At 38.6% G+C, this 22,244-nt stretch overlaps 5 protein-coding genes across 22 annotated transcripts in view; 3 read left to right on the forward strand and 2 right to left on the reverse strand.

Moving 5' to 3' along the window:
• On the reverse strand, nucleotides 1–3,216 carry LOC114732597 (uncharacterized). Of its 2 annotated transcripts, none has more exons than XM_028919896.1 (6): nucleotides 3,001–3,216; nucleotides 2,590–2,692; nucleotides 975–2,009; nucleotides 827–892; nucleotides 532–730; nucleotides 1–414 (listed from the first exon to the last, which is right to left on the reverse strand). In XM_028919896.1, exons 2-6 carry the CDS (start codon nucleotides 2,590–2,592, stop codon nucleotides 347–349), a joined length of 1,371 nt encoding a protein of 456 aa, XP_028775729.1. In that variant the 5' UTR covers nucleotides 2,593–2,692; nucleotides 3,001–3,216; the 3' UTR covers nucleotides 1–346. The 2 variants fall into 2 exon arrangements, with proteins under 2 accessions (XP_028775729.1, XP_028775728.1); XM_028919895.1 differs by having other exon boundaries at nucleotides 2,957–3,216.
• The window catches only part of LOC114732607 (very-long-chain (3R)-3-hydroxyacyl-CoA dehydratase 2), a 22,437-nt gene continuing 2,963 nt past the window's right edge, over nucleotides 2,771–22,244 (forward strand). The window contains exons 1-5 of the mRNA XM_028919916.1: nucleotides 2,771–2,776; nucleotides 17,419–17,422; nucleotides 18,295–18,300; nucleotides 20,106–20,115; nucleotides 22,171–22,243. Coding sequence (XP_028775749.1) covers nucleotides 22,185–22,243 — 59 coding nt within the window. The 5' untranslated portion in view covers nucleotides 2,771–2,776; nucleotides 17,419–17,422; nucleotides 18,295–18,300; nucleotides 20,106–20,115; nucleotides 22,171–22,184. The remainder of the gene's footprint in view (nucleotides 2,777–17,418; nucleotides 17,423–18,294; nucleotides 18,301–20,105; nucleotides 20,116–22,170; nucleotide 22,244) is intronic.
• Nucleotides 4,064–6,784, forward strand: LOC114732601 (methyl-CpG-binding domain-containing protein 7-like). Of its 15 annotated transcripts, none has more exons than XR_003739004.1 (7): nucleotides 4,064–4,295; nucleotides 4,742–4,852; nucleotides 5,129–5,227; nucleotides 5,762–5,899; nucleotides 5,963–6,094; nucleotides 6,292–6,410; nucleotides 6,508–6,784. XR_003739004.1 is itself a non-coding variant. In XM_028919902.1 (7 exons), exons 1-6 carry the CDS (start codon nucleotides 4,089–4,091, stop codon nucleotides 6,407–6,409), a joined length of 921 nt encoding a protein of 306 aa, XP_028775735.1. In that variant the 5' UTR covers nucleotides 4,064–4,088; the 3' UTR covers nucleotide 6,410; nucleotides 6,508–6,784. The 15 variants fall into 15 exon arrangements, 9 of the variants coding, with proteins under 9 accessions (XP_028775735.1, XP_028775734.1, XP_028775736.1 ...); XR_003739003.1 differs by having other exon boundaries at nucleotides 6,516–6,784; XR_003739005.1 differs by having other exon boundaries at nucleotides 6,548–6,784.
• LOC114732598 (protein UPSTREAM OF FLC) overlaps nucleotides 8,404–22,244 on the reverse strand; it is a 21,345-nt gene continuing 7,504 nt past the window's right edge. Inside the window, exons 3-6 of one of the 3 annotated variants that reach the window (XM_028919899.1) lie at nucleotides 11,290–11,421; nucleotides 11,097–11,166; nucleotides 10,127–11,002; nucleotides 8,404–8,856 (exon numbers count right to left, since the gene is read on the reverse strand). In XM_028919899.1, coding sequence (XP_028775732.1) covers nucleotides 8,727–8,856; nucleotides 10,127–11,002; nucleotides 11,097–11,166; nucleotides 11,290–11,332 — 1,119 coding nt within the window. In that variant the 5' untranslated portion in view covers nucleotides 11,333–11,421 and the 3' untranslated portion in view covers nucleotides 8,404–8,726. Of the gene's footprint in view, nucleotides 8,890–10,126; nucleotides 11,003–11,096; nucleotides 11,167–11,289; nucleotides 11,741–22,244 lie in introns of those variants that run through there. The other 2 variants (XM_028919897.1, XM_028919898.1) reach the window with 2 other exon arrangements.
• LOC114732606 (transcription factor MYB59) lies at nucleotides 20,003–21,312 on the forward strand. The gene is made up of 3 exons (XM_028919915.1): nucleotides 20,003–20,201; nucleotides 20,312–20,441; nucleotides 20,570–21,312. Exons 1-3 carry the CDS (start codon nucleotides 20,087–20,089, stop codon nucleotides 21,018–21,020), a joined length of 696 nt encoding a protein of 231 aa, XP_028775748.1. The 5' UTR covers nucleotides 20,003–20,086; the 3' UTR covers nucleotides 21,021–21,312.

The raw sequence follows: 22,244 nt of genomic DNA on the forward strand, positions 1-22,244 counted from the left end.
TTGGGTGAATTTTACCTTCCATTTACAGATATGCCTCCAAAGAAGCATAATTTTTACATGACCCTTCTCCGATCCTCAAGTTTCGCACTCTAAACATACTAAACAAACAAGAATTGTTCCTTAATTCCGTTCTATTTACTAACTTTCCACACAATGTCCCTGATAAGCTGTCCTCTGTCATGGCACCTAATCTCATTGATTTGTACAAAATCTAGCAACAGGCATCCATTGCCATAAAAACTCCAGAATTCCAGGCAAATTGCGAGGCCAGAAATAAGATCATGTTAGATTCATATGTCTTACTATGCATAAATAGAATTTCTAGCCTCCATAACATTGACACAGGCTAGGGACTTATTAGTACTTCCTTTCCGTAAATGCGCTGAAGCTCACGAGTTGCTGCTTGAAATGATTCTACAGGGAGTGGGAAGGAATAAGAGAATTGAATAATTGACGTAGCCCAAAAAGAAAATTTTAATGCAAATATTCATCTTTAGTGTGTAAAGAAGAAACAAGAAAGGAATGTACTACCTTTCCAACTGTGAAATGCTTTCTGATTAATTTTTGAACCAAAAACCGTTTGAATTGTATCAACCAACAAACTTTCAGGGGTATTCTTCAGTTCCTGAACTATTTGATATATGGTCTTCCCGTTCTCAAAGTAAATGTGCTTGTTAGGGTGTTTTGTTTTGCAACCAGCATGTGTCTCAAACTCATGAGCATTTAAAACCTGAAAATATGAAAAAACCAACCCGACTCATACGAATTATCAATAATGAAATGACTAAGCTTTTTCCTCAGGTTTTTAAATCAATAGATGACCAACCTTGGTATAATCGCATGATTGACAACCACACAGATAGCCAAAACCTTTAATAACTCCACGGAGTTCCTTCATATATGAAACAATGTAACCACAACTTAATATAAAGGACTTCATATTGAAACAAATAAAAACAAAGATCTGAGTTTACCTCCCGTGCCACTGAGGTGTACTTTACAGGAACTCCATCTAGCATACCAGTAGAAATCAAGTTTCTGACGTTAGAAGGGAAACTATTTGGAGTTTCTTTCCTTGTTATTCTACACTCTGGTATCTTTTTGGACAGAGACTCGGGTTTAAGTTTAGCCACCAGAGGAGAATTTACAATCGCATTTGAATTTGAAACATCCATCTCTGTTTTGTCAGCTGCCACTGACACCTCAACTGAAGATTGATCGTACAACGGACCATATTCTCTCGCTGGCCTATTCGCAGGGATGGCATCCTGTTCATCTAGGAAGCCACCAAAAGAAATTACATTCGTGTCATCTTTATTACAGGAATCACTAATAGATGTGGCATTCACTGCTACTCTGCAAGAAGGGCCATCTAGTGATCTAATATGTGCTTCCGCTCTATCGCATGTAAGTCCCATTAATGTGACACCACCCTCCGTATCAAAGGCTTGCCCCGTTGATATAGATTTTGACTCAGGTTCTCTGTTACAAGCCTGATGTAGATTGCCAACATTCTGTATGTCAAGATTACGACTCCCTGAAGGCTGTGCATTGTCGCAATCTTTAACACCATTGACTTTCACTTTTTTAATTCCACCGAAACCTAGACATGTATCAGAATCTTCAACAGAATGAGATATAGACAGGTCAAAAGAGGCATCTTCCCCATATGACATTTTTGTTCGTGCATTGAAATCATCAGTCATAAAAAAAGTTTTCTCTTCACCGAAATTGACAGGCCTAGTTTCGGATCTAAAAGATCCGCCAAGAAACTGGATTGGAACAGAATGAAAAGAAGAATTGCTCTGCCAAGATGTAAACGCATTTGACAATCCTGAACTTGATTTTCCATTAGCATCTTCCGTAGCTTGCTTCTTGTTTGCTAAAGAATCTATTTCAGCAGAATCAACAAAACAGTGACGAGACCGCTTTGGTTCAATTTTGGAAGGATGACCAAATGCTGCCTTTTTGTCACCCATTACCATCCAAAATCCCTTGTTTTGGGAAGACTGCGGAAAATAAAACTCAAATTTGCTTCACATTAGAAGGGGCACAAGACTTGTTCAGTACATATAAGAAGTACAAAACCTCAATCTAGGCTTCCAAACAAATGTTCACGTTAATGCGCCTACCATTGCACAGGCCATAGCATTTCTTTCTTTCCTTCTCCCAATAAATTGTCTCTCTGTTATATTCGAACTATTAGTGTTGTATTGCTATATTCGAACTATTAGTGTTATATTGCTATATTCGAACTATTAGTGTTATATTGCAGTTGTTTTAATTCTCTTGTAAATATATATGCCGTATGCACGTAGATATTTTAGATTTTGCTGTGTTTACTGTCTACTATTAACGACCCCCGTATCAGAAACGGTGTTGACGTCAGATTATGTCCTGTTTCCTGTATCGATGTTTAGGTTTCAAAGCTCTTTGATTTAAAAGAAAGCGACATACAGCAGAAGCACTACTCAACGTCTGTAAATTACAATCCAATGTGCATGTGCGTGCAAGCCTTATAGGAGAAGACGGTCATGTAATGTTCAAAAAAAAATAAAAATAGGAACAAAAGTAGAGCTTAGTAAATACCATTTATTTCTACTTTTGCAGGTGAAAAGCTATCCCAAGTCTACTGTGTGACTTTCTGGTCGGCTCCAGGGGATGCTTCTCTTAGTTCTAGTGGACACGGACCCTGAAAAGATCCAAATAAACATATCATTCAAAGTCAGTGGCGAGGAAAAAGACTAGCAAGCAACAGGACAAAATTGATCAAACTGTAAAAGCTAAGAGTACATAATTCTTTCATTTCATCTGAATACTACGATCTCCATAAAAAAAAGAATACTACGGCATTAACAAGCTTAAAAATCTAAATTACCAAACAAAACTTCACAAGTGAGCGTAAAATCATCTAGAACAAATACATTCAATCTCAGTGATTACGAGAAAGGACAACCTGCGGTGATGGCAGCTCGATAGGAAAATTCCACAATCCGTTACCTCGGCGGTGCCGGAAATATGATAGGAGGTTTTTCTGACGTCAGTTAATGATGACCTTCCAGCGAGTCAGCAGCAGTGATGAACGGAGACAGCTTCTGGAAACAAACGGACGGCAAAATTTTGATACGGCAACAGAAGACGGGTGGAGAAGCACTCGATCTTTTCTCGGTTATTGGATGCAATGATCGAATGAGCCTGAATTAAGTTTCGGTCACGGTTCCGCTTGCTCCGTGCGCGTACACGTGTGTGTTAGGAAATAAATCTTTGGTTCCCCGCTGGCAGGGTCGGATTTGATTCCGCTGTTAAACATTGTGTTCTCTCCTTACTCTCCGCGGAGATGTGCTCGTACGTGGCTTACTAAATTTAATATAAAATTTAATTAATTAATTTAAATAGATTAAACACGTTGGTTAAGTTAGTTGTTTATAATAAATAAATATTATTTTTCCTGAAGCATCCTTACTAATCAAACGGGTTAGAACTACTATTATTATAATAATCATCTTAAAAAATAAATAAATAAATACAAAAAATAAAGTAGATTAAAATCTTATATTTAGAATTAAAATAAAAATTAAACAAGCTGGAAACACTATTATTTAAATTTTAAACAGCATCACAGAGCATACTTTGGAAATGTTCTTGTCGTACATTTGGAATAATTCATTATATTCATAATAATAAGTAGGTGGACTCTTGTGGCTTTAAACTCACTATAATTTTTATATTTAATATCAGTAATTATATGAATGATTGAGGTTGATTTGGTACTAATCATATTGTTTATTTTGGGCTAGAAGTATTAATCATTGTTAGTAACTTTTTTTGGGTGAACAGTAATCATTGTTATTTGTTTTCTTTTTTTTTTTTACCAGCAATCATTTTTTATTTCGGGCCTAAAAAAAGTTCATGGACGTACATCTCTTTGTTTATTTGTTTTTTGGCCCAACATCTCTTTGTATTTATTTGATTCACATTAGTTAATAACTCATTTTGGATAATGGGCCATGCATTCCAGTGGGCCAAGGACTATAAACAATTTCACTTATGGCAGTACCGAAGAGGGATGCGAATGATTTCCCCACACCATGAGCGGCAAATCGTTGCCGCCAACGGCAATTCCTCTTCAGGTTCGATGGCATGAATCCGATGATCAAGAAAAACGAGAGCTCAGCGTAATTCAGACCCCACGGAACTTGCAGACGAGTTGTGTCCCCTTCAGGCTTCCCGATGATTGGATCGTCGAGGAAAGGCCCCGTTCCTCCTCCACCGGCAGTCGCCGCCATGTCGACAGGGTGAATGGGCCTCTTCTGTACCTTCATTTGATTTTCGCTTTATACTTGAAATGTACCTTCAATTATGTATAAGTAGCTTTGCATTCATGCATGCATGCATCTACTCATGGACTATCGTCCTCCATAGACTCTCTTTCCGTTGGCGTATTGACTATTGAGAGGTGGAAGCTGTGGAACGTGTTGATTTGAATCGGATTTGGCATCATTGCCAGTTACCATTTCGTGTTGAAACCTACGGATTGGAAGAACAAATCCCGTACAGCGTTCAAATTATAGATTTTTATGCATGGATGTTTATACGAACAAGTGTGACGATGTGCGAAACTACATTCGGTGTTAATGCGGTGATTGCTGGGACTCCTCTCTGGACATTCTTTAACCAGGGTCATGATATATAGAAATTCTTTCATTTTGCATTTACTTACTGATTTTGTTTTGTTTGGCAGTATTACTATGAGCCTGGCACTGGAAGGAAATTTCGTTCGCTGGTATCTGTACAGAAACATCTAATGGAAGGGACAAGAGAAACTAAGAGAGTGAAATCTGAAAAAAAACCAGTGAGTAGCTGACTTTTACTATTTAGTTTGCTGACAGAATATGCAGAAAAGTGTCTCCAAGTACCTTCTTGTTGGAATTAATTACAAGCGTTTTCTTATCAACGGCTTGTAGAATCTAGCTAAAATTTTATACAAGTAGGAATGGTAAAGAACGGTCGAAGTCTTGCCAAAACTAAGAAAGCATGCAATATTATCATTTTATTGTGGGTTCACAACACTTGTAATTCTCGTACCACGAGGATCGTTTCTTCACTCACATAGCTAATATTGCTGCAGGTGCAGGCTGCAACTCAAACCAGGGGATGTACCTTTGGATTACCAGATAATTGGATAGTTGAGGAGAAGCGACGTAAATATGTTGGAGTCACGGATAGGGTACTTCTGTTTTGCCTAATCCCTTTTAATATGGGGTATTTTGTATTTTATAGCTAGGCCTTCAGCCTTCCCACTTCTATGAACTGGGCTTTATGGTCATATCTGTTTCAGTTATTGCCTGCGTAAGTATTATATAAATCGCATTAGTTCTTGGATAGACGGGTAGCTCCAAAACTACTTGGTTTGGCATTTGGAACACGAAAAGATTAGTGTGCTTTCATTTTGCATTCTGTGTCCTTTAATTTACCTGTGTTCTGTTGTAATCTACTCATTCTATTAGTTGTGATCATGGAATAGCTTCACTCTTATTTATATTCTATCTGACAAATGTACTATCCGACGCCATTTTTAAGTGAACAGTCACAGAACCTAAGTTGCCTCTATTACGATGCATTTTGAGCGTTCCAATCTCCTAAGAATTGGAAAGTTGTAAACTTGGAAGCAAGAACACACACACACTTGCATGCGGAGGTTATGAGAAACTTGTTCACTATAGTTATTTCATGAACTTGAATAATGCTTTGTTTTATGCAGACTTATATTGAGTCTGAGACAGGGCAGCGGTTCCGTTCATTGCTAGCTGTTCAGAGATATCTAGGTGAAGACAATGGATTCACAGCCACAGCTAAGGTGTCAAATGCAAACAAATTTCTGGCAGCTGGAAAAATACTGATGAGGTGGCATCAATATAATTTTGCATGTTTTCTCACTGTGTAACTTATACTTCCTTTTCAGCCATTTTCAAAGCATGGAAGTGAAAAGCAAAGCGCTTCTGGTGAGAACTGTAGTGCTGAAGCTGTTGGTAAGCATTCTAAAGTTGCTGAAGAAGATGAAATTTATCTGAAATCATTGAAACTTAAATCTAAGGTGAGTTTTAAAACTACAGATTTTTGTGATATAAAGAACCTGATTGCAATTTCAGCATGACCAATTGGATGTCTTTTAAAGAACTATAAGAAGCCTGGTTCCTTCAAGAAAACCGGTTTGGATAAGGACAACAAGGCTTCCATGGTTGACTTATCCTGTCCGCCAGCAAAAGTGGAGTGGGTTCTGTCTGGTGACAGGGGCTTCTGGACTCCTTTCCTGGATGGTTCCAAAGTTCCAGAATCTGTAAAGCAGAAATGGTCTGATGCATTCGTGTCATACATCCAAGATGGAGATGCTAACGAACCGAGATGTTGAGGTAATGCTGCTGAAAAATCTGAAATCATTTGACACTTCAGTGTCATTTAAATCCTCACTTTCCAATGCGCTTGGAGTTTCTCGTTGAATCGATGTAGAAATGCAGGACTCACTAACGGGCATCACACATGGTAACAGAGGCAGCGTAAAGGTGAAAGAGGAGACGTCAGTGCTTATTGGAGACCGTAGTTTGACGTAATGTGGCTTTAAGTTGCAATGCCTTGTTGCATACTGTATGTCTCGTATCCCATCTGCTGCTTGGATTCATGAATGGCGAGCTTGATCGCTGACTAAAACGATGTAATTTTATCACATTGGAGTTAAATGAAGTCATAGCAACTGTTCACACGTCTTAAACAGAATGATTTTTTCTCAGCAAACGTGTCTTTACAAATTGAAAGTTTTCAGGAAGACAGCACTGAAGTATGAGTTCTAAGGGATGCAATGGCGGATCAAAACAGGAATGATATTTTAGAGTAGTAGAAATCCACACTTTCCGTACATATGAAAAGATAATAATAATTCGGACAAAGGCATAAAATATTTAAAACTACGCATAAGGTTATATTTGCGATGCTTGAGACAAATGCTGAACAATGCAGTCTTCGATCATGGATCTCACTTACACAGGAAACAAAATTGAAGCTTAACGATGAAAGATTTGAAGCTTCATTTCGTCCTAATACGATTTTTTCCGTTGGCAAAAGGAAAAAGGAATATGATTTTTCCCCCGGGAGGCCGTGCAGTTTCTTGAATTTGGATTTTATTGTTATCATTTCTGCTTCATTTTGAGACAACAACATTGATTTTAGGCTTACCTGCGCGGTGTGGGATATTGAGAGAAGCCCATGACGAAGGCATCGGCGCATCGCCTCTCCCGTCCGCGGAACAGAACACGAGTCGAGACAAAAGGTTGAGTCTGGAGAACGACATCCGTACATACAATCTTTCTTTGATGATTAGATGCTATGTCACGCTTTTGGATAGACCTCTCTCAACTCTCTACCAATCACACAAAATTTAGTTTAGATGGAGACGAACGGCGAAGGCTGAGGCTTGTCTTTAAATAAAAGATTACTGAAGGCATCAATATAAGGATAAATATAGAAATGCACAATAATAAGAGATTACTAAAGGCCTGTTTGGTCATTTTGAGATATATCAAGTGCTGAAGGCAATGCAATGCTCAAAGTGTGACCTTTTTCTAAAAAGGAGCGCAAAGCCTTCTTTGGGGAAAGCAATTTAAAATTGAGGCAACTAGAGAAAGACAGATAAACTCTAATTTCGAAGTCCGCTAAGATCAATGACGATGGGAATATGAAAAGTCAAACCCCAACTGCTGAATAATTGTTTGTTTTATATGTCCGAGTCTCGGAGTCACGAGTGCTTGGGGCGCATATGAATAATTCAATCTGGTTGTACACAAACCCAATGCCCCACCTTGGAAGTTATCTTTGTGTATGATAGTGTTTGATGGCAAAGTCTGAAGCTTTGGAGCGTCTGATGTGACTTGGGGAGTAATTTTGTCATATTCTGGTGAAGTCTTTCTCGCCATGCACTCACAAGATATGATGCATCATTCTTGCCCCATTCTCCGGAATACTCACTAGCGTGCCATTGGATGAGCTTGCAGGTTGATGTGTGGATATCACACCTTTGGATGAACAAAAAATGCAGCACTTGCACGCTATTCCTCCCAATTCTCCAAATAAAAGGAATCGGGAAACGGAGAAATACATACGGATACGGGAGGGGGACCTACCTGCAAGTTTCACTTTATCTCTATTTTCTTCACTTTTTCATTTTATTTTGAAGGGAACAAGATGGTATTTGTCATAAATTATACTGTTTAATGCTAATTAATGGATGGAGAGTTTGAATTATATTATATTATATATACAAAATGTACGGAGATGAGATCGATGATAGATATGGAGGGGATAAAATAAATCCCATCCGACTTGGCGACACAAAAGTCAAGTCACATGCAGGGGGAAGCCGAGGTGCATAATAATACCCAAATGGAAATCTCATTGCTGATGTGTAAAAGTCAGAGCAATCAGCAGTCAAAGGCTAACATAAAATGAATTTAAAGGCTTTGGGCAATCACCGACGTAGAAAAGGGTAAGAAACCAAGTCACCAGCCGGCACAAGCAGCCAAAAAGATATAACATATGGGTCAAGAAATAAGATATGGCTCCTAAACTTAGCATTTGTCATCATATAATAATATATTATAATACAAGTAGCCAAGCATCTCTGTGCAGCTCTTTAATTGAACTTTGCATTCACAAGCAATTCTGTTTCCATTTCCCATTCACCGTTGCGCTTCAATTGTTCTTTTGCTGCCACTGTTCTCTTTCTTTGCCGTCATCGTCTTGGACTTCCTCGGCATGCACTTGGCCCTCGCTGCGTCTCCGCCCTCCGTTATCTGTAACTGCGATCCACTGCAACCCACCATACATCCCACATTTTAGACTCTTCACAATTTCCAAGTCCAATTGCTTCTCTTTAGAATCAGACCATCATGTCAATATCCAGCAAGTAGAGAGATAAATGAACATAGAATATATAATTATATATATACTTAGACAGATCTGCATCTCACTGTTCGAGTTCAGAGTTTCCTATGAATTTGTACTAGCAGATAAGTTGATGGCAGAGGTTGTCAGTTTAGAATTCATGAAATTAACTATAGGCATGTTTTAAACAGTGACCCCACATGGAGCTGACAGATTAATTTGGGCGAAAAACAACATAAATGCAGCGTTTATTAAATTCAATTGCAAAGTCTAATTTATTAGTGACACTGGGGGGAGATCAGATCATAGACAGAGACCGACGAGGGCCAGACCGGGTCAGGGATGAGTATTACTCTTGTGACACTACAAAACGAACCCGGGCTAGCTGGCTTCTTGTGAAAATTGTACAAACCTACAACCCTAAAAATGCAGACTAGAGCATCAAGTTTATAGCAGAGAATCAAAATTTTCTGAGCGGAACTGTTGAGAAACTCTAGGCTTCTAGCCAAGGAGAAAACGCAACGTACTTTACAAACAGCCACCATGATATAGCTATTCCCAGATGCTGATAAATGATAATGCCTACTCATTCGGCAAAATATGTTCAATTATGAGCCATTCTGTTCCAGTAGATGAATAGGAACAGACCACATGATCATGCAAATTGGACAACATCCGTAGACACTGGCACGTTCCTTTGCAACAATGATCCGCTAAACATATGTCACAGAAACCCCTCTGATAAATAAATGCTCATTTCAATTCCGAAAATGACCCATGTCGCTAGTATTAATTGGTAATACCGACATTCTTTTTAGATCATGATAACTATTCTTTATTATAGTTCTGATTCAAATTACAAAGCTTGTTCTTTATGCACTAATTTCATATTTTATATGAAAATATAAATATATTGCCACAATGTCTTCAATCTCGATGAGGTTTTCCGTTTTCACTTGGAAGTTATATCCCGTACCATACCCATATTTCTGTCATAGAACCTAAGCGGCTGAGACTGTGTGAATGTCAAAGTCTACAGTCTACAATGTCACTCGTTACTAGGCAGGCCGAAGTTGAAAACTTTTTGGAAATTTGAAATTTATGCAGTGGAAAAGCAAAAAGTTTCACACAAATTAGAATGATCTATAACCAACTAATTAGTCGTTGACGAAAATAACAAGCTTGTGCAACATACCTATCAGCATTGTAAGAAGATGATCTCTTCAACGCAGGAAAATCCGCTTTCTTGGTCTCGATCAAACTTCCACTAAAATACTCCTTATCTTCTAATCTCACCCCGCCCAAATCTGGTATTTCAACTGAAGTTCCCGTCTCCTTCGATGTTTGATTTCCTGCTTCGTGGACCATCCTTGGCTTGTGATTCCCCGTCAAGCATAACCCTTGATCTTTTAAGGAAGTGGGCTCGCTGTCCTTAAAAGAGATTGAACCGCACGATAACAATTGAATCAGAACCGACGATGCTTTCATCCTTCCACTTGGGTGGCTATATGCCGACAGATTTGCACCGTTTTTATCGATTCTCGAAGACGTCAATGCTAGCCGTCCATCTGCATTCATCAGCGTCTCCAATGTTTCGGGGCTTGAATCCGATGGTGGAGGTGAAATTTCCTCCCTGCTCAGCTCCGTACTTTGATTATGACCAATCATCCGCGACTCCGGGATTCTCCCACCCTCCGCCTCGATTTCCTTCTCTCCCCTGGCCGCCCTCCTTCGCCGTCGCTTATCCTCCGTCTGAGTCGAGGCGTCGGCGGCGAGTTTCCCGGAAGAGTCACCGGAAGACTCAGACTTGTACACCCTGTACTCGTTGAGGTCTATGGAGCTCCAAGACTGGTTCCGCCTCCTCGTGATCACCGGAAAATCAGAATCATCGTCCGACTTGCGAATATCCTCGGGCGGCCTGAGAGACCGAGACGACGCCGTTTCAAATGGCCTTTGGATAGAAGAGTGCTCGAGAATCTCTGATCCTTTCAGAATGTACTCTTGCCCCTGCGTCGGGTAGATGAAATCGTTCTCCGATAAATCGTGCCAGACAAAACCGTTTTTGTAGCTCCTGCATCGATGACCAGGAAAAAAATATTAAGAAACTGAACTCTGATTGGAGCTGAAACTGAGCGTTCCAGTAGCTTAAAGAACAGAGACAGTACCGTTTCGCAGACCAGGAGTAGAGGCTGGCCATACCTTTCCCACGAAGAAGGTTCAAGCGATTGATTACGTCTGAAAACAGAATGAAAATTGATTACTAAGTGTGCCCTGTTTGATTATAAAATTGAAATGGGACGGGATTCAGAATATCAAATTTTCATTCTTGTTCCATTGTGAGCTGAGAACTTGGAATACCTCTTAGGTAGAGTCCTTGAGGAGAGGAGAGAGGAACCTCCATGAAATGTGGGTGCTCAAGCTGGCCATTCCTGGAAAGGTAATAGACGACAGAGACCTTCCTCTCGGATTTGGGCTTAGGTTCAGTCCAGACTTTGGTTCTTTCGGGGCTGGTGTCCCTGTCCTTCCACTTCTTGGGGATTTGGAGCTCTGATATTCTTGATTTGGAAGTGACCTCCATTTCTCTCTGCATGACGATGACAAGGAGCAGCAGGGAGTGAACAGATTGATAGAGCAGAGATAGAAGAAGAGAGACGAGGTAGAAGGGACAGTGATGTACCGAGGCGGGAAAGCGGTGAAAGAAAGTGAAATGTCAACTGTGAGATTTTGAAGAGTTAAAAAGAAGGGGAGGTGTGAAACGGGAAGAGAGATTCAAATTGGGGATGCGGCAGACAACAGCTACAAAACAAAATGTGGCTGTTTGGGATTTAGTACGGGCAGGCTTGTGTACAGTAGTAGAATTTCATGCTTAGTTTATTTATTTAGATGCAGGGAGCGATATAACGCCAATGGGCTATTGTCCTGGGTTTTCCTTTAACGCTTTAATTTAGTGAAAAATGGAGAGCAGGAGACAGAAAGAAATGTGAAAATCAATCGTTCACATTGACACGAGATCGGTATAGATTTTTTTATTATAATTATGCAAATCGCAAAGGTTATTTAAGTTTTTTTGTTAAACCGTCTTTGTCTCCTTATGCGATTTAAAATTAACGATTTTAATTTTGTTATTTTAGATACCAGTTAAGAATTATATGTCTACGTTGTATTTTAAAAATAATACATTTATAAACAATAAAATTTCAACTGTGTGAGAGTTAAGTTTGTGTTTTTTTTTTTTAACAAATACAAACCTGCCTCTTTAAATATGTGCATGACATTCGAGCTCCTGTTAACATGTCGGGCATCATGGTTAGACTAATCTAATAGTTTAGGGTTAAAGTCATACTACTATTTTCTTCTCTCTTTTTTTTTTTTATGGTTAAAGTCATATTATCAAGACTGGCAAATCCAATTAGAAATGTCATGTTTATTTTGCAATAATGTAACATCGCGTGAATCTCGTGGATGCAGCACTGTTAGGCGGACTAATACTCTCAAGTCCCAGGCATGGCATTGCAGCAAGTGTCATTGAAAATTAGATATCTCAAGCGGAGAAGCGTCAACATTAAACATAATAATCTAGTAGTATAATTTATGAGAAATCCCAATATATATAAATCATAGGATCACACTAGGATTCATTTCCAAATTCATAAAACATGAAAGAAATGCGGAGTATATGATGACCAACACAACTACCAAGTTTTGCGGGGCTCTGAGAAACACAATGGTGTTGGCAAGGAACAGGTAATAGGCGGTTGCTGTGGTGAAAGGGTGGGTTTCAACCACTTTATGAGAAAATTCAAATCATGCAAAGCTGGGCGTTGACTGCTCAGACTTCGACCATCTCCACCTAACTTTGACTAAGCTAAGCTTATGGCATTGATTGCGTCTCGACACTTCTCCTCAGTCCCGCAGGCTTCAAACTCCGAGGAGACCAAACAAGACCCCGAGAATGAAACCATCCACGTGGACCCCACGCCTCTTGCATCCATCGATCACTCCAACGATCGCTATCGTCGACGGTGCAGAGCAGATCACAAGATCCAGATAACTATTAAATAAATATAGGCGCAGCAGCTTTGTGGCTCTTATGATCGGACGGTGGTTGTTCCTTGAAGGATAAGATCAAGGGGTGGGAAGTGAGGGTGAAGGGCCATGGACGGAAGAGAACAAAAAGTGGGAGGTGGCGTTGATTTCCGACGAGGAACGGAGTCTGAGAAATGGTCGGTTGGTCCAAGCTATCGGCACAAAGGGCCAGGGAAGCGCACGTGGAGGGCACATGCGTCGGTCACAAAAGCAAGCCCACGAGGCGCTGGGCCCAACACATATTGATTTTAGGCCTTCCCACCCTCCCGAGTCCCCACCACACGCCAACAATGCCTCGGGCACCCTTCTTTCGCATGTTCCCACCGGTTGACCCCTTTGCATGAAACTCCCTCGAATTTATTTATTTTATCAATGTACTCTATTATTTCCTGTTATTTATTATAGTTTCTATCACGAACAAAGCACGTGTTTGGGCGAGTGTTACGTTATTTTTTTTTCCCCCGCTTTCAAAACTGGTTGCTTTGGAATCTACATCGTTGGGTGGAACGGTAAAGAGAGTATAGCTGCAGCGAAAATATTTACTTTTCTACTTTCCAGGGGTGAAAAGAATGGGCGTAAAGGTTTTTTTTTCCCCCTCCTGCTTTTCTGCTTTCGACAACCTTTAATTAACTCACTAAGGTGCTATGTCAACTTTTTGTTTAGGGGGAAAAAAACAGAAGAAGATAGCGACACGTCCTAGCCAGTACATGTAAACAAGTCATGACAACTTTCGTAACTTTCGTATTGTTCATTTTCCTCCCATTCCTGGATCCATGACTAGAATCCTAAATCTACCTGTAAATGGTGTGCCCCATATTTCATACATAAAATGCTTCGTTCGTTCATTCTCCTTACAACGGTTCGTGTTCTGAACGTCCAATTTCTTTTATCGCGTGGAAGTGATTAAATTGAACCAACTCATGACCTAATACCGAGCCTTCCAGAGGATCCTCTAAGCCTGGCTTAGAATTGCTTCATGATGTGGCCTTTACTCATGCACAGGTACCAAACTTAGAATGGTTTTTGTTGTAGTTATTTTCACACTAACTAGCTAGAGTCTCTTACATTACACGAAGTCAAGAAATTGTGTGATATATAGTGTTCATGGTTTATGATTAACACAACTTATTAAAGTTTTTATATTTCATATCGTTGTTAATAAATAAATAAAAAATTGCTGCTGGGTACCCCTGGCTTTGTACTACCATACATGCTCTTCTTTTTTTTCTTTTTCTTTTTTAGATATATCAACTAATTCGTACTCTCTCTCTCTCTCTCACACGTTATTGGGGGGGGATACTATTGTACTTGTGAAGCAGGGTAGGCAAAGTCACGGAGAAGGGATCTAAAATTCTAAATCCAAGTCAAACAGGGCCTGTTTTAAAATGTTCAAGTGGAATATCGTTGAAAATGTCGCATAAGCAAAACTTAAAAAAGCGCTGAGAGTACGAAGTTCCCCCATATAGAATATCCGTGCTTGCGCAGCAAGCAGCAACCCCAATATTAACAAGGTCCCTATTTGCGGATATCACTTTTCACGGCTTTTAGCCTTTTACTTTAAATTTGCACAATATTAATTGATCCCTACGTACTCTTTCCTGTGAATGAAAAAGAAAGAAAGGAGCTAACTTGACCTATTAGCTCAGTTTAGCTGGACTTTAATGTTATTAACCCACATAGAACCCCAGAAAAATCAAACGTAAAACTGGCATCATGGAATGGATCGACGAAGGCCCACTACTGAGAGTTAGGGAGCATTCGGCCCATTGTATTATGCCCTACCATTCTATGAATGCTCCCTCCTCTTGCTCATTAACTAATATACTAAACTGGATCTTTAATATAAGAACTAGTAGATACAAGATCACAGTCCATTTTACCCACCTTATTTATTAAAACTAACCTTATTAGTTACATATGTTAAGAGAGGTTGCATCAAAAGTAGTTTCAATCTAAATGATTTTAAGAAGATATTTTGAAAACCCGACACGTATTTTTGACAAGTAACTAATCTAACTATTTTTTTCATCTACTTAGGTTATTTAAAAAGATCCTATATTAATCACAGAAGGTAGTATTAATTAAATCATGCCACCAGGTATCAGTAAGCAACGTCACAAACACCTGGGTAGAAGAGTAGGGCTGCTAGATCAGGTAGCTTATCCGGCACCCGGCCAGCGATGCAAGTTTCAATATAATCCACACGAAAAGTCGAAAACAGAGTCACGTTTTGTATCCGGCTTACTCCATTGAGTGAGACTTGTAGAGGGAGAAAAGAACGCGGTCAGTAATCTGATAGTATGGGAGTAATTGTTCCCTCGATCTTCTTCGTCAAACAAGAGGGGGATATTGGCTCATCAGGCTCAAACTTTTAATTAATTAATAAACCTCACTCATCAAAATGGGCTTGAGCCAAACCTGATTCATCAATGGTGGACTTTTGATTGAAACCAGCATAAGCAGATATTTGGTGGGAGAGTGGGAGAGACGTATCTATAGGAGTGGAAGCCACTTGGTCAGCATGGAAAGAATGTTAAAACCTGTGAGTGGCTAAAAACCAAAAACCTTATCTCAAGCAAGCGTTTTTTATTGTGTCAGCACCAAAGTGCGTAATCCCCACTCCATCAATCTCCTAAAAGTATAAGTCTATTTGAGGACTAAGCGTTATTTAATCAAACCAGCATGATAGTACTCCTCCGGTCCTTAATATAAGACCCATTTAACTAATTTGATTATTAAGGAAGTTAGGTAAGTTAGTTAATTATAAGAAAAATGACACATTTTTCCTAAAACACCATAATCATCTTTCTTAATACCTCATCCTCCTCTTCTACTTGACTATGATTGAGGGGGTATCCATAGGGTAATTTAGAGAAAATTATAAATATAAAAAATGGGTCTTATATTTATGAATAAAACCAACTCAAGAATTAGTCCTATATTAAGGACCGGAGGAGTAGAAGAAAGCGGTTGGAGTTGGGTTCGTTACAAAATTAGCGTTCTTAAATCCTACATAGATTCGTCTTCAAAAATGAGTCCATGTCCCTTGCCGTTCTAATTCAAAAATGAAGGTTTTGCAGAATCTTCTCCCCGTACAAGACTACGAGGTAGTGCCACCAACACAACTTACACAATCGAGATTTTATTCTGTAGGCACACTTCGCACGCGGCCTAATGTGTGAGAGAGAAACTCATATCGAAATCTGGCAAGATAATTTTTGTCGACACAGCGCAATCGCATATATATTATATATTCAACCCCAATTTGTTGTATTGGTGGCTGGGGGCCGGGGGTTTATACTGGACGGATATTCTTCACTAACACCTTTGTAGAATATAAAGAATCTCTTTTTACTTATTCGAGCATGCAGTTGCAGAAGCAGACACCGGTTCGTGTATGATCTAAACCCAAAATAAAGTACAGGGCGTAAAAAGGGGCATATAGCTAGAGGGTCTCATATCATATTCGAGCTGGTGTACATACTATGACAATCATATTAATTAAGCTTCTTAATTCATGTCAAATGATGGTTTTCTTTGATTTTTGGGGATCTATTTGGTGATTAATTAAGGGACCGCTTCAAATTAATTTATATATGGACATGATACGTTGCGTGGGCTATCCACTGAGAGAAGCAATACATATATATGCCTGCTTTCCGTCTTATCTCAAATTAATTGCATTTTCTTTTTGCTTTGAGAAAGTGGCATATCCTTTCATCCCTCAGTGGAATTCGTTCTGTGTTTGTGTGTGCGTATTTTTTTTTTAAAGAGAGGTTGCTTCAGGAATCGAGGGAATAGAGCAATATAGTCTTGATGTCTTAAAAAAATAAAATCAAATAATTAGGGGAGCTAAATGAATAGCCTAATCCAAGATCATCTGAGTTTCAAGAAAATAGAAAAAGAACCTATTTAATAATTTTAGTTATCACTAAATCCAACATGCGGTAGGAAAGAGGCTAAATCCATGCAGTAATTTGATATGTGATTGTCTGGCCAGGAGCGCTGATTTGGCATTCTTCTATGTACAGTGTAGTTTGCTATTTTATTTAGATTGACTTCATCGTTACATTAATTATTTGGTTATTGTAATTATTGTAGATTGATTTTTTATTCATTAAGGTTCCTCAGTTTTGTCGGATATCGATACAACCCTCTCGTATATTAAAGAAATACGCAGCATAACTTTACCCTCAATTTTGTCTCGTGTTTTTCCTTTGGTTCTTCTTTGCATATTTCTTCAATTTCTCTCTCTCAGTTAATCTATTTTCACAAAAAAACGATAATAAGAACATGGGGAAAATAATGATAGAGCATGGCCCTTGTACTAAAGAATAACAGTTCTGCAAAGTAATAACAACTTTATAACAAGTAACAATTAAGAACGCCAGCCTGTTCAAGTGCAGTGTGACGAGGTTGATGACGTTGATTAACACTGAGATCCAGTTCGGTTTTTAACTACACATATTATTGAATCTAGCAAGCACGAAATAAAGGGATGTAGCTCTTAAAAGGCCCCCTGCTTAATTAGACGCTCTTAAAATATAGCTAGGCTCTGGCTGTAACTTGTAACAAATGCGATACTAGATAGAGATATGAAAATATATCTCATTGTTTTCTCAGCACAAAAACATTGATCTTATTGAAAGAATGCTACACTGTGCATATTAGGATCCTACATGTTCTGAAATATATTAGGAGAACTGCAAAGAAGGAGAGGGGATTTGTGAAAGATAAAATAAGAGTTGACTGATATGTGAAATACCTTTGTAGTCTAATGATATTGTCACTCTCTTATAAGTAGAAGGTTATGGGTTTCATTCCGTCTCAAGTCATTAGTGTCTAGAGGTAGTAATATGGATTGAGTTTGCGGTCCAATCTGTGTGATAGGTTAAGGTAAAAAAATACTAATTCATTTTGATGTGAGTTTCTTCAGCTTGTATTATCAGCTCTAATGCTTTACTAGTGTCTATCCTTTTAATTTTTTTTTTAAAAAAGAGATGGCAGATATGATGGGATCATAAATTTCCATGTACGTTATCACTATTCAATTTTAATTTAGAATAAAATGCATATATGTGTGGGACCGCCTTCCATTACTTTTCATATAATCTTAAATACTTAATGGAGAAATGCCGAGATATGATAAAATTAAGTGATCTGCCCACAAAATGGTTGATGAATGGTGCCATCCACTTCATTAGGGGGCCTCTCCCTCTCCCCTTTTTAATTGTTTTGCCCACTAGATCGCATCACAATGCCCACAAACAAAAGCAGAGGAGGCTCATCAAAAGTCACATACAGGAATCCCTATCACAACCTGTAAGTGCTGTTTGTATAGACAGAGGCTAATGACGCAATATTATTCCACTCTGCAAATTATGCTTACCTCAATTTCATCTGGACCTCTCAACTATTCACACCAAACACTCCCTTTTCTTTATTTATTTCTTTATCATTTCAACCCAATGGGTGCCTCTCGCAGTATAATTACTTCCCCGGATGCGACCTATGCGTTTTTTATCTATCTAGAGAACTAAGTGCGCCATGGGCAGCCTCATATTAATCATTAATCACCTGTTAAATCAGTGCTCACCATAATGATTGTTATTATAATAAAATCTAATTTGGATAGTCCTCATTAAAATTTTTTATCTGTAGTTTTTTAACGATAAATTTATTTTTCAAGAAGTGACAATTATAAAGTTTTCTTTATCTTAAATTCTGTATCTATTAAAATTAAAAAAAAATGTTCAAAGCATAAAAAATTTGAATCAAACATGGACCATTTAAAATTAATTTGGATATTTCAGATTAAGATGATCATTCCATGCACTACCTTCATTTCCAGTTATACATTGATATTATGCCTTGTGACTTTGTGAGATCTAACGTGACAGATAAAGATATATAGCATGGGCGGATTGATGAACGTTGCATCAAGTTGGGAAGTATATTGAGGTCACACTAAAACAAAAATATTCCAAAATGACCTGGCCATAGCTCATCTTTGAACAGTAGATCAACCCCCTTTGATGATTTGCTTTTGAGAGAAACGTGGAAAAAATGCCAAATAGAGACGAGCTTGATTTGGTTTTGTCTCCAGAAACTGGAAACTTGGAACATTATTATTGAACGTCTGATTTTCAGCACTGTTCAAGTGTTGCGGATTCGCTGGTTATGTTCAACCAATTAAAGGAACAAGGAAAAATTTACCTGATTATCCCGCTCTGCCGCCCCCAGCATTATTCTAAATTCTGATAGCTTTAGCATATGGTATACGAATGTCAATCAGCTTTAAATGAACAATGTCTCTGTCTCCATCTCTATTTTCATTATACAAGAGGAACAACATATATTCTTAAAATAAATCCTAATGACTTCTTCTTATCCTCCACTTTTAAAAAAGTTTTGTTCCCTTTCACCTTTACCCTCCATCCTGGCCTATGAGTCTGGGAATGCCAAAAACACAATAATTTATTCGAAATTTTGCAAAATGGAAAGAAGATCCACTTACTCGTCATCTTATTATTCGCCTCCCTTGTCCATTAATGTATTTTTCATCCGTTCTAGTACATATTCTGAATTATATAACAAAAGAAGCAAAATTTTCTTGGACAGTTTTGGCGAAGATTTTTTTTTTTCTTGGGAAACGAAGCGTTGGGGGACCTGGAGTTTAGTTACCTAATAAGTCTATCTCCTATATATAGTCGTAGAGATCACTGATTAGCGAGAAAATCTGTCTGCTCATCTAATTAAATACTGACGCTATATCTTAACTTTGGTGGATCAAGTGGTCGGGCCACTAAACAATTAATGACGAGTAACATATAATATAAATTGACAGAGATAAATTCCTCATGATAATGACAGAATGAGCAGGCGTGCACCACAACCACATGAACCGTGGATATGCAGACTTGCTTATTAAAATAATGACAAAGTTTTGTGGGAGAACAGATATAAATATTGGTCCAGTGCTTGTACGCAAAGCATCGTTTCGAGTGGCAAATTAAAAGTGCAAAAGTAGGGTTCCATCCCAAGGAGAGAATATTGGAGAAGAAAAAAAATGGTTCAACAAGAAATGCGAAAAGGTCCATGGACGGAACAGGAGGACATAAAACTGGTGTCCTTTGTGGGCTTGTTTGGAGAACGAAGATGGGATTTTATTGCGAAGGTTTCAGGTTTGGAAGGTGGCGGGAGATCACAAAAATAAATAGGAAAAAATGGTTATTAGGGCCTGCTGCATCATGGCAAAGATAAAGCAGCCTTTAACCACCTCATTTTGTTGTAGGTTTGCATAGAACTGGTAAGAGTTGCAGGTTACGTTGGGTTAATTACCTTCATCCTGGTCTCAAACGGGGCAAGATGACACCCCAAGAAGAGCGTCTCGTCCTGGAGCTTCACTCTAAGTGGGGAAATAGGTTTGACAATATACATATATATATGCACAAAGCTATCCTCACCTACATCTTTTTCTTCTTCTCTCTTCATGCCCTTTCTATATATCTCTTCCCTATCACTCGAATTACTGATATATAATCTCTGGCAGATGGTCAAGAATTGCTCGCAAATTACCAGGACGCACGGATAATGAGATTAAGAATTACTGGAGGACTCACATGAGGAAGATGGCTCAGGAGAAAAAGCGAGCAGCGGCGGCCGCCTCATCGCCTTCGTCATCATCAGCATCCTCCAAGAGCAGTACCGGAGAAGGAAGCTCTTATGATACAGGAGATCCTACTAATAACGTGATATCTTCCACAGAGATACAGATCACAGGCGAAGACCGAGCCCGTGAAGAAGAAGGGTACTCTATGGATGATATTTGGAAAGATATTGCAGTGTCAGAAGAGAATAAGAGTGAAGACGGCTGCAACTTCTCTTGTACTCCTTCATGGGAGTACTCTACTTCGGATTCGCTATGGGTTATGGACGAAGAGGAAAGTAAGATTTTGAACCCATTTTTTCCCTATTACGAACAAGGGATGCCATTTCTTTAACACGCTGAATCCAATTCTTTTTAGTCAGTGATTTGTTCATATGTTCATATGTATGTTATATTACGCGTATCATCATGTGTGGGTCCTGAGCAAGTCTAACCAGCATATATAGAGAGTGTTAATTAGGGTATATGGTCTCTTTAAGCTTTTAGTGTATTATTCTCCCATGCAAGTGTGACACAGCTGTAAATTAAACATCCCACAGTGCCTTTACTTTCCGCCAAAATGATGAAATCTCCTCAACACTGTATGTTTTCAATGTAAAATATCAGGCATCCTCTTCGGTCAAGCATCTGTTTGTGTTCTTTTTTTTTTTTTTAACAATCGGTGAACTTATAGTGCGAAAAGCAATTTGTTTTCCTTCGTCGGGCATTACTAAATATTAAGAAAATGGATATGATCAGTAAATGTCAATTCAAATTTGTTCACTCTTCCCTAATGGATCCACAATCTGACGAAAACTTTAACTATTTATACGCGACTAAATATGAGAGAAATTGTGTCAAAAAAATGTGAGAGAAATTGTTTATCTCTCCAATTATTTAACTGGCCTATAAGCATCAACAAATTTCTCTATCGTCGATCACCAACTTCATATCGGAAATTAAATTGGAAAAAAATTGTGTGCGCGCGGGAGCAATGAAGCCACCAGTTGCTTAACCGACTCTGCAACATGGAGAATTCTGTCAGATTTTTTTTTTTTTATCGTATGAAAAAAATCTATGAATATTTTGATTAAAACACGAATAATTATAAGTGATGTTCGGTTGGGAAAAAATTATAAAATACATCTTTTTCATTTTTTTTTTAAAAATCTAATAGTTCAAAAGAAGGATCGTTTAATTTAAAAATTCTAAAAAACCATGTGATTCATTAAAAAAAAAGAGAGAGATCATTTACAAGAGTTTCATTTTTTTTTGACAAAATTAATCTAGACTCTAAACATCAAGCCCCACAAAGGTGAAATAAAAAGGTTTTGGGCTAGGCTGCCAGTCTTATCTGAATGGGTACACAACGCTCTTTTGCATACAGCTAAAACCCAACCCAATCAGACGAAAACATATCGGGTCGTAAGACCCGGTTACCCACTTACCTCTGTTGCCCATAACGAACAAGAGGCGCGCTTTTATGATCGGTTGCAACTAGCAACATCCACAAACCAGAATGCCTCGTCTTTCCACTCTCTATCTGCTCGCTTACAACTCTCTTCAGGCTATTGGATGG

The sequence above is a fragment of the Neltuma alba genome, unplaced genomic scaffold (genome assembly GCF_004799145.2).
Source record: "Neltuma alba isolate B1F8T4 unplaced genomic scaffold, ASM479914v2 tig00012920_pilon, whole genome shotgun sequence".
Taxonomy (NCBI): domain Eukaryota; kingdom Viridiplantae; phylum Streptophyta; class Magnoliopsida; order Fabales; family Fabaceae; genus Neltuma; species Neltuma alba.

What these genes read in the sequence shown, in the direction of transcription:
- LOC114732597 (XM_028919896.1), bottom strand. An exon ending in ACACCTCAGTGGCACGGGAG is followed by an intron (nt 893 to 974) that starts GTAAACTCAGAT and finishes TCATATATGAAG; the next exon opens with GAACTCCGTGGAGTTATTAA. An exon ending in AGCATTTCACAGTTGGAAAG is followed by an intron (nt 415 to 531) that starts GTAGTACATTCC and finishes CACTCCCTGTAG; the next exon opens with AATCATTTCAAGCAGCAACT.
- LOC114732601 (XM_028919902.1), top strand. Translation starts at nt 4,089, where the DNA reads ATGAGCGGCAAATCGTTGCCGCCAACGGCAATTCCTCTTCAGGTTCGA. An exon ending in GTCGCCGCCATGTCGACAGG is followed by an intron (nt 4,296 to 4,741) that starts GTGAATGGGCCT and finishes TTTGTTTGGCAG; the next exon opens with TATTACTATGAGCCTGGCAC. An exon ending in CATTGAAACTTAAATCTAAG is followed by an intron (nt 6,095 to 6,175) that starts GTGAGTTTTAAA and finishes TGTCTTTTAAAG; the next exon opens with AACTATAAGAAGCCTGGTTC.
- LOC114732606 (XM_028919915.1), top strand. Translation starts at nt 20,087, where the DNA reads ATGGTTCAACAAGAAATGCGAAAAGGTCCATGGACGGAACAGGAGGAC. An exon ending in TTTTATTGCGAAGGTTTCAG is followed by an intron (nt 20,202 to 20,311) that starts GTTTGGAAGGTG and finishes ATTTTGTTGTAG; the next exon opens with GTTTGCATAGAACTGGTAAG. An exon ending in CACTCTAAGTGGGGAAATAG is followed by an intron (nt 20,442 to 20,569) that starts GTTTGACAATAT and finishes AATCTCTGGCAG; the next exon opens with ATGGTCAAGAATTGCTCGCA.